Source organism: Anser anser, assembly GCF_964211835.1.
Source record: "Anser anser genome assembly, chromosome: 6".
NCBI classification, from domain to species: domain Eukaryota; kingdom Metazoa; phylum Chordata; class Aves; order Anseriformes; family Anatidae; genus Anser; species Anser anser.
The window spans coordinates 19,168,621-19,182,988 of NC_139726.1; the positions used below are offsets into that span (position 1 = coordinate 19,168,621).

Genomic DNA, 14,368 nt, shown 5'->3' on the forward strand with positions numbered 1-14,368 from the left:
TCGCAAAAACCTCTAGTCACAACTGATGATTTCCAAATATTATCTTGTGATGAATTAAGCTCTCCCAGCACAACTACTTCCCTTTTCCAGGTATATCTGTATTCTTAATTTTATTCTTCTGCAGAATAAATAAAAATACCTTCTTTAATAACTACAGAGTTCTGTAGTTATTCAATCAGAATACAATCTTTTATAGAGAATACAATCTTTCGTGTCTTTGAGAAAGATCCTTTACTTACAAAGCCTTGGAGTCAGAATTAGAGCAAGATCCCACCATGCTACACCACTATCTGCTGCTTCATGATGGTAAGTCATAGCACACTTTCAGTGGGGTCTGTTATTTTGTTTACACAATTGCACTGACATTTCTGTTACTGCAGAGTCTTGAGTTTTCTTCCCCAAACATTTTGCCTGCCATTCAAAAGCAGCAGGAGGATTTTAAGTAGTATGACATAAATAGTTGCCTTCTGTTGGAAGGCATCTCTAATACAGGTTCCCCAAACTAAATATGCTTGGATATAAACAAAAAACCACCAAGGTATTTGCAAGTAGATGCAAGTAAGGCATCCACAACAAAAATCTACTGCTGCCTAACTTGGACTTACAGTTGCTAGAAAAAAATCCTTATTGCTTCAGCAGATGTTTTCTTGTTTGAATATTTAATAAACACAAGTTTGTCAGCAAGAGTTTTTCTGGTAGAATTTAATACAAGAATGTTACAGAAGAAATGAGTCTCTAGATATGTAATAGCAAGATTTTAAAATGTTTTACATATATGTTGGAAGAAAGAGGAAAAAAAGTTTTGCTAAACAATACTGCCAACTAGTAACAGAAAATCTCATTGAACAATTTCACAGTACTGTTGTGTGTAGTCATTTAAGTTAATTATCAAGCAAGTTCAGTTGCACAGACAAGAAACTTTAAAATTCAAGAAAGTTGTTTTTAATCTCGTGTACTAGAGATTATATTTGCCTTCAGGAGTTCACATCAAAGGCCAATATACTTTTAACACGAGACTAAGGAATATACAGCAATACAGTGTTGTAGTCAAAACCAAAGAAAACAACAACAAAGAAAGGTTATTTGATCTTTTCCCAAACCAGAATAATTAGACTCCACACATTTGATTGAAATAATGAAATTATATAGTCTGCAGATGGAGATCAAATTACAGTTGTATGAAATAACTTTTAGTCACCTCCAGCAGAGAACACAAAAGTTTGAAAGCCAACGTAACCCTCTCACCCAAAGTATAAACAAGGAGACTCCTTTGCAGTGCAACCTCCGTGCCAGTTACAGATCAGCATGTTTTTGCTTGAAAAACCGAATTCAAATAGCACAACGAACACAGACAGTAGATTCCTCAGAGTGAGTTACAATTTTCCAGGCTGTCACTCAAGACATAATAAAATCTAGAAAGCAAGCCCCAGTTAGGAAAAAAAAAAAAAAAGAAAAACTACCTCTTCTATCTCACCATTTTCAAGTGAAGAACGAAGCATTCTTTTGCAATCAGACCCTGAAACACATCTTCTGAACTACCATGTGGGTTTCCTGTTCCACCTTATAATCAGCCCTTGACTAGGAAAAGGCAGTGGCAGCACACCTTGACAGGGGACTAAGTTATAAGAGAGAAAACATGAGAGAACAGCAGCGAACAAGTGCTCATCAGTTCTCTTTATGAATTTTATTTACTAAAACGTTCTTCGAAGGGTTCCAGCATTAAGTTAACAGTTTTATTAGCAACCAATAATTGAGCCTGTACTAGAAAAGTAATGAGACCTCTCTGAGATTATTGCACAAAAAACTGGCAGCAAACCATTAATAACCCTTTGAAATGCACATATAGGTCAGGTTCAGAAAACGAGTTACACAATGACTTTAAAGTACAAAATAAATATATTGTTAAAGAATAGAAACTAAATATAATTGTTTTTATTTAAATCAAGTATAGCAAGAAAATATTTTAATATGGCAAATACCCCAGCACTTGCTGCATACATCCATAATCTAGCTATTTCATCATGAGTGTGATCACATTTCCGCCCTCTCCCCAAAATGTATCATCTTGACAAGAAATGCAAAATAGATAAAATATAACATGAAGCATTTTCTTTATATATATATATATATATATATTCCCATTTTGGTATTTAATGCTTAGTCTATAAATAGAGGCTCTGAGACACAAGAATGGTTTGTAAGTGTATTATTGTGCTGTTCTAAGATTAAAATATTTTACACAAACAAGTCTAAAGCAGTTCATTCTTTAGTCATACTTCCAGTGATTTTTTTTTAAACTTCATTAATTATCAAAACTGGAATTTGCATTTTATCCATAAGTGACTATATGCTGACGTCTATTTAAAAGTATATCTAGTTCACAAAAGGTTTTGTTCATCTGAGTGCTAGGTAAATACTATATACAGTTGCTCAAAGAGTAGATGAGAAACGTCATGTAGTGTTACTGTTAAGAAAAAATTTAAGTAGTACAAAAATTTCCAGTAATTTGTCTTTTCTTTTTTTTTGTATACTACCAGGAAAAAATTGAAGGAGATTTAAAATTAAAATACTTAACCCAACTACATCAGCTCAAGGAACAAAAACTTTTTTTTTTTTTAAGAGAAACAAAAGTATTGCATATAATTTTCTACTAATTACAAAATTAATTTAATGAACTAATATGGAGGCAGCATGTGGTAGATTTAAATTCTTACAATCTGTTAAAGTAATACACAATTCAAAATTAATTATCTAAAATTCTTAGATTTCTTTAAATCTGTAAATTCAGCATACTGCTACATATTGTTCAGTCTTGAAGGCTGAAGTCAACAATTTTTGACACTCATTCCAACACAAGCAAAGCTCATCTGCACCTTCTCTTAAAAGTTTTTAGCAGCATAATCAGCTTTATAAAGAGAAAATTATTACCATAGTCAGCTTTATAAAGATAAAATTATTACCATAATTTACACATTCTAATAATCTTTTCCAAGGCATTAAAGGACCCAGTGTGAAATTCCTATACCAATTGACAAAAATATATTAACATATACTTGCATTTACACTTTCAAAAATTTATAGTTAGTATTAAGCTGGCCTATGAAGCAGTAGTAAAGTGCAAAATATTTGGTATAATAACTAGTGATTAGCTTTTGCTTCTGTGGAATACAAATAAGTAAGCTTGGCTCTTCCGTTGACCGCTATAGTGTTTGATGGAGGACCAACCTATAGGCAGGGGGAAAAGAAAAAGGGAAAAAGAATATTAACCTAAGTTTTTAAATACATTTGACTGTAGTACGTTTCATAGCATTATTTATATAAAAAAAAATATATTGTTATTTCAGTTAGTGTTTTTCTTATCCCAATGACAGATCTCCTACATAATTTCTGAAAAAAGCACATATATGCTACAGAAGTAGAATAAAATGTTTTTAAGTAATTGCATACATTTCTATCAAGAAATTCAGTGAATATCTGTTCAAAACATATCGAATTTTTAGTCCATCTCTGGACTTGGCTGAAAAGGAATACATGAAAAAACTACCACTCAAAATGAACATTTTAAAAATAAATATTGAATAGAACTGATTCCTAACAAAATCTGACATTCATTTATGCCATGCTCTTGTATCAGGAGCAAACTATAATTTTTAGGATAGATAGCAAAGACCTAATTTTCAGGGGAGCTACATAAACCAGTTACTCCAGTTGGAGTTAAAGGGAGCCATGGGAGCTGCATACCATGGCACATAGCTTACTAAACAAAATTAAAATATTCTTAAGAGAAAATGGTTAAAAAGAAACCTCATTTGACCCATTTTAGGTTAGTAATTACTGAGGGCTCTATTCAACAGAAAAGGCCAGCAACACAAAAGGCCACAGATCTTGGCATTGCATACTGACAACTTATTAAGTAAAACAGAGAAAAAAATAAAGGATTTGGCTATTGGTGCCAGCATTTTATTTTTTGAATGATTCCCTCAGAGACCCTAAGAAACAGAGAGTACAGTGAGAGGTGAATTGAGAAGCAGGCACCTGACAACCCCCTTTCACAATTCCAGTGGATTATATTATTACCCCTTTTACTGAGAGCAGCACGATAGTGGAAGCTGAGGTGAATGCATGCAAAAAGCCCTTTCAATACTGGAAATCACTTTTGGGTGCAAACTTACTGATGCAAAATGTTTCACATCTCTATTTGTCCTAGTACAGCCAAGTTCTCCATGTTAAACACAAAATGGGAATGTTGTTATTAAATTTGCCATAGGCCAAAAAAATTCTCTTTCTGCAGTCAGACACACCTGTACCACAGCACATGCACTCTGGTTAAGAGTGAAAAGAGCACTGTGTGTACAATTTTGTTTGGCAGAATTTCAGCAGATTCTTCATTGCATTTTAGGAGGAGTGTGGAGTGGATGTTGAAGCCTGTTTCAGGTTTCAACATTGCAGAAATGCTTTTCCTCATGCTTACGGAATCTTCTAACACTTTTCCTTAAAAAAAGTGATCACTTTCAAATCACTTTTCCTTAAAAAAAGCCCCTCCTCACCCCCAGCCTCTACAGATAATATACTGAGGAAGAACACCTCCCGCCCACAGCAGAGTGAGCAAGGGAAGGGGGAAAAAAAAGGATTTGAGTCATCATCTCTCTCTTCTTCACAGTACCATTCTTGTACCTTGACTGGTAAGACTATACGGGTCATCATCTTTATTAGAAAATGATAAATAACCACATAAGTTTTGTCTGTGGTTTGTCAAGTAGCTATAGACTTCTTGAATTCTGAAACACACTTTATGAATTTTATTTTTTAAAAACACTTGCAAGCTACTGTGTCAGTAGCCAATACCTACAGGTATTTCCCACAGAATCATAAAACAAATTTCACACACTATGCAAAATATTCAGTATTATTCACAATTGTGCATTGGAAAAAACACCTTAGTAAAAATACATGCATATATATGCAAGCAAACAAGCAAGAAACAAACAAGACAAACTCAGGTAGTACAGATCAAGTTAACATCAAAGTGACTCTGAACAATGTATTTGCTTAATCTTAGCCTGTTTTTAAAATGGCTTTAGTTAGTGGCAAATAGAAGCAATACTACAGTGCCTTATGTACTGCTCTTACTGGCTGAAGGCAACAACTAGTTAAGCATGGTTATACCCTTTCTGGGAAAATGAATCTTCCTATCCAGAGTAGAAATAATAGGAGGCCTACAGACCTCAGACAGGCTGTTGCAGTGCGGAGGCCTACAGACCTCAGACAGGCTGTTGCAGTGCTAAACTGAAATAAAACCTCACATATTTGAAGCAGACTATTCTAATATTTGACCAGCAACTGAGAAATTTTGATCCTAGAGAGTAAAAAATTTCCATTAAAAACAAACAAAAAAGCGCTCACAGCCACCCACCACACATCATTTGCTTTTATTCAAGTTTAAAGTGCAAAAAGGAAGAGGAAATAAACCTCATTAGTTTCTTAACTTTCTACAATGAGAAATTATTCTTCAGTACAGAATGCCAAATATTAATGCTACATCAAGAAAGCTTTTACATCAAGAAAGCTTTTTGTGAGACTATCATTAAATTGTCTGGTTACAAATTTAAAACAACAGATTTTTAAAGCCTGTGATATTTTACCCAGTGAAAGAAGTACAGGTGCATTTTAAGAGACAGAAAAGAAAAATTAAGTAGCACTTTTTACCTGAGGGAGTGAGGGAAGACAGACTTACTAGGACTGTTAACAAAACATTGAGAAATATCTTACTACCAATACCAAACAGCAGCAGGAGGCTTGAAGAATTAGGGACCTAATAGAGTTTAATACCTAGAAAAATCAAATCTTCACAACTTACATTTATCTGCTTGCAAAGGATTGCAGCTAATTCAGGTCTAGGATGAAGCTGCTTAGCATGCATCCGAAACCACACTACTTCAGAACATACGAACACAAATAATTTAATACATTCCTGAGGTTTTGAAAGAGACAGTAATTGACAACTTAAAGATATCTAATTAATTTCAGGAAGATTTCCGATTGCATTTGCACTTTTTGAAAGTATGGGCACATAAAGCTTTGTGTGCGCATACACCAATTTATTCTGCAAAGCTGAACTCTCCTCCCCACCTCCCTTCCCACTGTTAAGAGACCTTCTCACAGCACTTCATGCCAAAGCTAACTGCTTTTAGTGTCAGACATTAATATGGTAATTTTGAAGGAAACACCATGAGTTCATTGTTATGGATGCAGTGATGAAAACTCACCCTTTTCAGTTTGGCAGCAGCTTCTCCAGAGCGGATTGCAGCCAGCAAGCTCTGGTGGATCTGTTCTGGGTCAGAGCACTGGACTGTCATCGCAGTTTGTCTCGTAGTGACAGGAGGTGGGTGGTCAGTTGAAGCACCTGACTGTGCCTGACCCTTTTGCTCACTATTCACATTGCTGCTTCTCTGTAAAGAGAGGAAGCGAGAGGAAAAACATAACAAAGACCTTTAACATTAATAAGTCACAACTAAGTCAACTCGCAAGAGGCTGCATCTCAAACTGGGCCACCATTGCAGCGTTTGCTTTGTTCAAGATTTCAGAAAGCAGCCACGTTTCCACTATAGCTTTTGGAAACTAATCTTCAATTTATCAGCAACAAAAAAGTTCTAAGCTTCATAAATTTATTTTGGCTTATTAAAATGGTGAAGAAATTCCTTCAAGATCAGAGAGTTTGAGACTCCACAAAGTGATAAGATATGGAAATAATATATTCTAAAAGGAAAAGAAGGAAAAACACTACGATTTTATCATCTGAATTTCTATCTCAACTAAACTAGATGATACTTGAGCATTACAACTCGTTGAGATCTGTTTTTGTTTTGCTTTGTTTTATTTCCCTGATGACTTGACAGGCTATTACTCCAAAATGTCAGCACCTCAAATTTAGGCACATTAGACAACACATTGTAGCATATTTAAATATTCTTTAAGCATTGAAGTATCTAACAAAGATCACTTCCAAAGTATTTCCATATAAAACCATTCATCACCATCACATATGCTAGAATGACCATTTATTTTACTAATGGTTTCCTCTGAGAATCTAAATTTAACATGTATAATCCTTATCCAGAAGCTATCCTGAGAAGTTCAAGAATGCATTTTGAACCAAAAGCATAGATAGTGGCAAGCACTGCTGTATTTTGAAGCTACTGAGCAGAGATTAGCATCTAACTTCCATACCCAAAGAATGGTTATAAAAACAGGAAGGCTGGAACAGTACAGTCTCTTGCCTGCTAAGCCCAGAATCCTATAATACTGCAGATTTGTACAGAACATGCAAGGCAGCCAGCAGTCTTTAGGCTCATGTACACATCTCAGGATTTGTGGATACATCAAGCTGCCATTGTGCAGATGGAACTTATAGAAGACAGAAAGTACCTTTGCCAGAACAGCTTAAAACAGTTCTCTGAATGATGCCATATTTCCATCTATGCACTCGCAACATTAATATATTGCTGATTAATACATTAGCTGATTTTTATTTTTATTTTTGTTAAAGTTTCTTACTTAAGGTAAGTAGTTATGTCAGCAAAATTTTACACCCTTGGTTCAAGTATGTTTCTGACATGATCACTAGAAGCAAAACTCATGCTACCCAAAATTAAAGAAACCAACATGCAGAACCATAAGGAACACATCCTAAGTGCTCTGAACATAAAAACAGGTATACACAGTATAAGTGATTCTGTTTAATTTACTGTTCTTCAAAGTACGAGGGGCGCTAATTATGGCAAGAAATAATTATTTCCACTATTCTGAATGAGACTGCTTTCACTTTAGCATTCCTTCTTCCTTATATTTCATTATGATGCTGTGCTACTCCTACGTACCACAAGATGTTTACACTGTATCAATACAGAACTTTCTGATAAGCAAGTAGTTCAGTGATTAGGCAGAATAAGTCTCTGCTCTGCTGTAAATGACATTGCAGAAATTCACCAATCAATACATATTAGAAATAAAGTTTACCTTATCCATTAGATTATTTTGTGACCCTCCGGTTATGCTGTGTAAGGAAGGGTTTTTCACTTGAGGCAGGGAGGTAGCTGAGGAGAATTCAGCTGCAGAAGTGGCAGGTGAGAGTTCAACAGGAAATTCCTCCCTAGGTGCCTGGCTAGTGATTGTACGTGTCTTGTTGAATGACTGTGACCTTTTGACTGCTGATGATACAGCAAGAGCAAAAGGGGATGGCCTCGAACTGGAGTATGGCTTGGGAACTGCAAAAGTTCTTAGAGTTCTTAGGTTCAACGGTGCTGGCTGGCAGGGGGGAAAACTTGACTGTTTATTGCTTTTAACAGGAGAAGTGGAGGATTCAATTTTTTTCCCATCATCAACTTTTTCTTCATCTGCTGGAGGAGAGGAACTACTTGTTTTATGTAAAGAAAAAGAAGTTTCATCAGGTGATGAGATTCTTTTTTCAATCTCTGTATTTTTAACTTCATTTGGAATGGAATTAGGAGCACTAACAGTACTTCTGGCAATTGCTGATGTCACATAATGACTTGAAACTCTTCGTTGCATCTGAAGAAAAAAAGAATTAGGCTTTGCTGTAGGACTTAATGCATTTGACTTGTCCTGAGTCTCGGAAGAAGCATTTGTATTATCCACGTTGAGCATCAGTGGAATACACTGCTTGGAAGGCTCTGTTTCTGTTTGATTGCTCTCAGTAGCAATCTTGGCTCCAGATGTCACCCCATGTTCAGACATGCTGTTCACTCTGTGCAGCAGATCATTTGCTGCTGCAGGTTTATTTTGTGAACAAGCCTGTAAATGACCCACGCTTTTTGGAAAATTAGGAATTTCAGCTTGCATTGTGTATTCTTTGGGATCTTCATGCTTTGGAGAGTTGTCAGAAGTAGATACCTCTTGATCATTACAATCTGATGCAACTTCCGACTCCCAGCTCTTCATTATTTCTAAGGATTTTGGAGGCACTATTTTATAAGTGGTCATTCCAATTTTTGGTATGTAATCTCTCGTAATTTCATTAGCAGGTTTAGGTTTAGGTTTCATGTCCTGTCTATAAAGAGGGTAACCTTTTATGGGAGAGCCATCTGGAGTTTTTGCAACTGTTTCTGGTGAAGCAACATTACTGCCATTTGTACAAATGTGAATTTCATCTTTAAAGGGAATTACTTTTTCATGTGTAACATCTTGTCTCTGAAGATTTTGTTCTGTTACAAGTTCTTCATCTGTTTGTATTCCTTGCATCACTCGAAGAAGGGGTCTGTTTGTACCTGTATTTTGTTGAGGGACCGTTCCTCTGAATGAGGATGATTCACAATCTTGAAGAACCATCGTTTCTTTTTGTGTAGTCCTTCCCAAATCGCTAACTGATGGACCTGTCTGAATTGCAACATCCTGAGTTTTTACTGTGTCCAGGCTGGTTTGATTTCTTTTCTGATCTTGATTTTCTGGAATCAGTTGAGTATAATTCCTCTGACTTACAAAGATGTCATTTTTAGATGCCTGGCAGTTTGATAGTCTGTCAACTTCAAGCTTGCTATTTTCTCTAAAATCTACTGCTTTAATTTCTGCTGTCTGATGTTCTCTCCCATCTTCATTTGTTGGAAGGAGTTTTGTCTCACTGTAATCTTTAAGTTATAGAGATTCCGGAAATTAATACAAATGCCCACTTATGACGGCCCACATCCAACACATTTAACTACAAGTACTGGCTCAACACTAATATTAATATTTTCCTTAACACTTCTAAAAGCTGGTTAAAGATATACTTATATTTGACTGACATTGCCAAACAATTGTATTCTTACTCAGGTATTCTTCCTTACTTAACATGTAACTAAGTAAGGAAGTTAACAGGCTTCTGTTCATACTGTCATGCATGACCTTTAAAAATCTATTCTAGATTCATTTTAAAAGTGCTAACAACTTCCAGTTGATTATACAGGTATCAGTGACCTGAGCTCTAAGTCTATTCAGTATTGTTAAATCCGATTTTTATTTAGTTCCATCTTTGTAGTTCTATGTTTTCATCTGTTCTATGGTCTTAACATTAAAAATGTTATTTGTTAACTCTACCTTGCGTATTTGTACAAGGGGACAATTGGAAAACACTAAAACCTCCTTCCCTCTCCTAACCAATACTCCAGCTACACTGCCCTACAACAGTGCAGTTTTGACTACTGCTGGAGGAATAAAAAATAAAAAGAACCTGCAGCCAATTTTTGTAACCTCATCTCAAAGAGGATACACCAGAGCTAGAGGAAATATAAAGAAAATAATCCGATGATAGCAATTCAAATGTGATGGTATTATGATTGTTTTCAAAGGAACAGAAGAGTTTTCTTCAAACTTGTTTTGAAGTATTAAAAACGAGTGGGAACTACTCACCATGATTTTTATTTTGATCCAAAATTTTCTTCCTGTCTTTCTCAAATGCAGCTTGCTCACTGCTTATCTTAGTCTGTAGTTCTCTGCAAAGCACAACAATACATTAAATATGCTGGTATCATTCATTTCAGTAAACAGAAGAAAAGATGCAAGAGAACTGGCAATATTCTCCAAACACAGATGGACAAAATAGAATCACTCTGCCAAACATTGGAGTACTCAACAGAATCGTTTATTTATTTATTTTAGATGAGAGGAAATGCTGCTATGATATTTCACTGAAATGATATGCAGCTTCACTTTCTTCTGTGTAACACGATCAGATTTCCTTTCCATTCTTCCTCTCCTTTTCTTTACTCATTCACTTTTTAACAAGCCCCTTTCCAGTAACAACTCAAATTTTAGTGAAGCCACTAAGGTAATGCTTTATCTTTCATTTAAGAATGTTCTTAGCACGAAGTCTTATGACACCCCCAATATTTAGAATCTGTCTTTAATTTTGTTTCCGACATAATATGCAGGAAGTCGCATGAGATGCTGACTACATATGAACTGTGCAGTATAAACTTTTCAAAATAGTAATGAAAAACTTTCTGTTCCTTGCAAGAAATGTCTTGAGAACAACAAATAAATATGCATAAAGCATGTTACTTGCATACTAAACATTTTGCCAATGCATACAATGTCTGCCTCTGATCAGAGGGGACAAAAGAACTGCACAAATGCTGAAAAAAACTCATCTCTTTTCAGGAAATATTAAGTATCTGACTTCAAAAGGCAAATGAAAAAGGCCAAAATAGTTTAAATTTCTCTTTTTAAATACTTCACTTTTTCTTTTAAAAATATTAGAACTTCAAACTTCTATATGTTTGATATACTTTTATTTTCTGTAGTACTAAGACTGGCATTATGAAGATTTAATTTCATCTGCCACATCAAATGCATTAGTTATCAGGAATCACTGCTGTGAGCTGAAACATCTGTTTTGAGTAATTTAAAATAATAAATTCCTCAACAAGCACCCATCCTCATGTTGCCTGCACAGTCCAAAACATGCTGTAAGTGTCCAATAACCACTAAACAGAAGCATACACACTCAAAATTTTTGTTGGAAGAACATTAAAGCTCAGTCCTGCCCTCTGTACTCTTGCTTATCTCCATTCCCTTGAACACAGCTGAGGGACTGAATGACAAGTACTTGCAACAGGCTGAACTGTTTAAAAACAAACGAAAAAGAAAGTCGCCAAATGTCAGAGTATTACAGGAATCAGACCTTTTGACTGGAATACTATACATACCCCAGGTTTGATTAAAAACATCTTCAAAGTCACTAGATCTTATGTTAAATTTGAATTATCAGATTTCCAGAATCATAATGTCAGAGAAACCCTACTCCTCATTTTCAACACTGTAGTATTTCATGAAGAAAAGGATTTCCAAACTCTGCAGTTACAGCACAGTGCACAGCTAGGTGACGCTCAGCAGTATTACAGGGCACAAAAGGCCTATTCAAGTTAGTTGCAGGGTGGGAGTGAGGAAATAGCCCCTGGACAACTGGCCAAACTGGCCCAATAATTCAGGTCTCGATAATCTGCAAGAACTTAAAAATAACATTTGGCGGATCCACCAGCTCAGTTCCTCACAGAGCAGACACACCCAAGCAATTTGTGCAGTATTTCTCAGGACAGAACATCAAAGATTTTTGCAAAGCCCCACTTGGCACTGAACTGACAAAAAGACCCTAGAAATACAAGTCAAAGCTCTCTGTGTTACCTTCAAAGTTCTTGGCTACTATAGCATTCACACATTTTGGCTTCAGTACAGTAACTGAAACAGTTCTTTCAATTTAAATTAGGAACAGTAGCCAGTTCAGTTGCCCCAGGAAACAACAGAAATAGTGAATTACATTAACGCAGTGGGACTTCTCTGGACAATCAACATTCATTTCAAGCAGGCACTAACTCATGTTGGGAACCTGCTGAGTCAGGTAGTTTAACAAACATGCTGAAGGGCAAAGTTACAACATCGCCAGAAGGGAAAATGAGTGGTTAAGGAAAGTAATGTGTTAATTCTTGTTTGTCCTGACAGCAGACAGATCAAGACAGGTCAAGACAACTGGCTAACATATTAAGAAAACAAAACAAATTGTAGAGCAATAGGTAACAGATAACAATAGAAGCATGCGTAGAAGAACCTAAATGACCAATATACCTGTTTTCCCCCCAGCTGTAAGAATGATCTTGTAAATTTTCTTTAAATTAATCAAATCACATTTTCCGCCCATCTTCTCCCCCACTTCCCCCCAGCACACTGCACTGCTCTAGTAATTATGTTGGAAACTTTAGAGATGGGTTCAGCTTTTCTGGGATCTGGATGTTTTAGTAGTAAGGAAAGGAAGGCTTAAACAGAATACCCAGCAGAACACTGTCATTTTTGTTGAAAGGCTTCATGAATTACTGTGTCCAGAAGAGTGCTACAATGAAAGCTAAGCATATTAAGCTCATTCCTCTCTCACAATTCTCTATTCTGTGCTCCACAATGAAACAGCACTCTACATTTTATTTGCCTCCCCCATTCCCTCCCCAGTGCTCCTTTCTTTGTCACAAAGCGTACTTACTTGCCATCTGTGCTCATATTTTCTTGTTTTTCTTCCTTGAAGCTTTGTGAGTTGTCTACGGAAACAGTGCCAGGAACAAGAGCTGATGAAGCAGGATCATTTTTTTCAGTTTCCAATTGTACTTCAGTAAAGCTGAAGGCTGCAGTAACCTCTCCTGTCCTGAGAGAGGTATCCGTACTTTCACTTTCCTCTCCCTGTTGCACACTCATCTCTTCCTTTTCATCAATTTCTTCCAGGCTGTATTCTGTGGTCCTCACACCTACACTCACAGAAAGAAAGAAAAAAAAAGAAAAAGCCACCAACCCACAAATATCAGTTCAGGGTGTAGATACAAAGGGACTGTGAAGTCAGACTAAGTAGTTTGAAGAAGGAAAATTGAGACTTTTCATAATTCAGGGGGCGGGGTGGTAAGGACTCATTCAGTTTTAATTTCACAGTATTTTCTAGTTATTTCCAATTCTCTTTTTTACATGAAAATATGCTTATCACCATGCTACTGTCCATCTGTTTCTGCATCTGTAACTACTGCATAATGTTGTCTTTTGTTTAATCCAAGCACTGAATTAGTATAGATCAAAATATATTTAACAACGTCACAAGCCCAAATTTCATGGAGGTAGAGAGTTTATTTTCCCCAGTATTTTTACAGTTTCCATTACCTCTCTAATGAGGCTTAGAATAAATGATTCCATTAGATCAGAGTAAGCATGTTAGAGACCAAATCTCAGCTTAGTCCATGTTTTGAACAAGACTGCTCACCACTGTCAAAATTTTCCCACAATCATCCCAAGGGTATTAAAACAGTTAGATGTGTCTTGTGCACTGCCCTGTGTTACAGTAAAAGTACACACAAAAAAAATAAAAAAAATACATGTTAATCTATTAAAATAACAAATTTTTCAGCCCAAGCATAGTTAAAAAGGTTTAGTTACTGGTTTAGAACACATATAAGCCAGTGTACCTACAGTTAGACTAATAAACCCACTTATTTTTCCAGAGAGACTAACTGTCTCTGGCTTTATTTTCAAGCCAGGAATCTTCCTATAACAAGATGCTGATTCACATATTTCAAATATTAGTAAGTGCACCATACAATTTATCTCTTGGCTTTGCAACTTGCATTGTACAACACCAAGAAAATAATAATTCCATCTATATAGTAAAATGTGGTGCCATGGAAAGTTACTGAAAACAGAGCCATATAAGCAGTGGACTCTGCCTGACCTGAAGAAGGTATTCCTGTTAGCTTTGCATGCACCAGTACCTATTAGGTACAGGCCTTGCAATTGGCCTTTTAGACTCTTCAGTAAAAGTTGTATCAATAAATTTCAAAGTGTGAAACAACCTTAC

The 14,368-nt window shown here is 35.9% G+C and overlaps 1 protein-coding gene across 14 annotated transcripts in view; it reads right to left on the reverse strand.

Moving 5' to 3' along the window:
- Positions 1 to 687: 687 nt before the first annotated feature.
- COBLL1 (cordon-bleu WH2 repeat protein like 1) overlaps positions 688 to 14,368 on the reverse strand; it is an 83,207-nt gene continuing 69,526 nt past the window's right edge. For all 14 annotated transcript variants that reach the window (XM_083840746.1, XM_083840745.1, XM_083840739.1 and 11 more), the window contains 5 exons: positions 13,019 to 13,277; positions 10,402 to 10,484; positions 8,017 to 9,641; positions 6,267 to 6,449; positions 688 to 3,225 (listed from right to left, as the gene is read on the reverse strand). In XM_083840746.1, the coding sequence (XP_083696872.1) occupies positions 3,139 to 3,225; positions 6,267 to 6,449; positions 8,017 to 9,641; positions 10,402 to 10,484; positions 13,019 to 13,277 (2,237 nt within the window). In that variant the 3' untranslated portion in view covers positions 688 to 3,138. The remainder of the gene's footprint in view (positions 3,226 to 6,266; positions 6,450 to 8,016; positions 9,642 to 10,401; positions 10,485 to 13,018; positions 13,278 to 14,368) is intronic.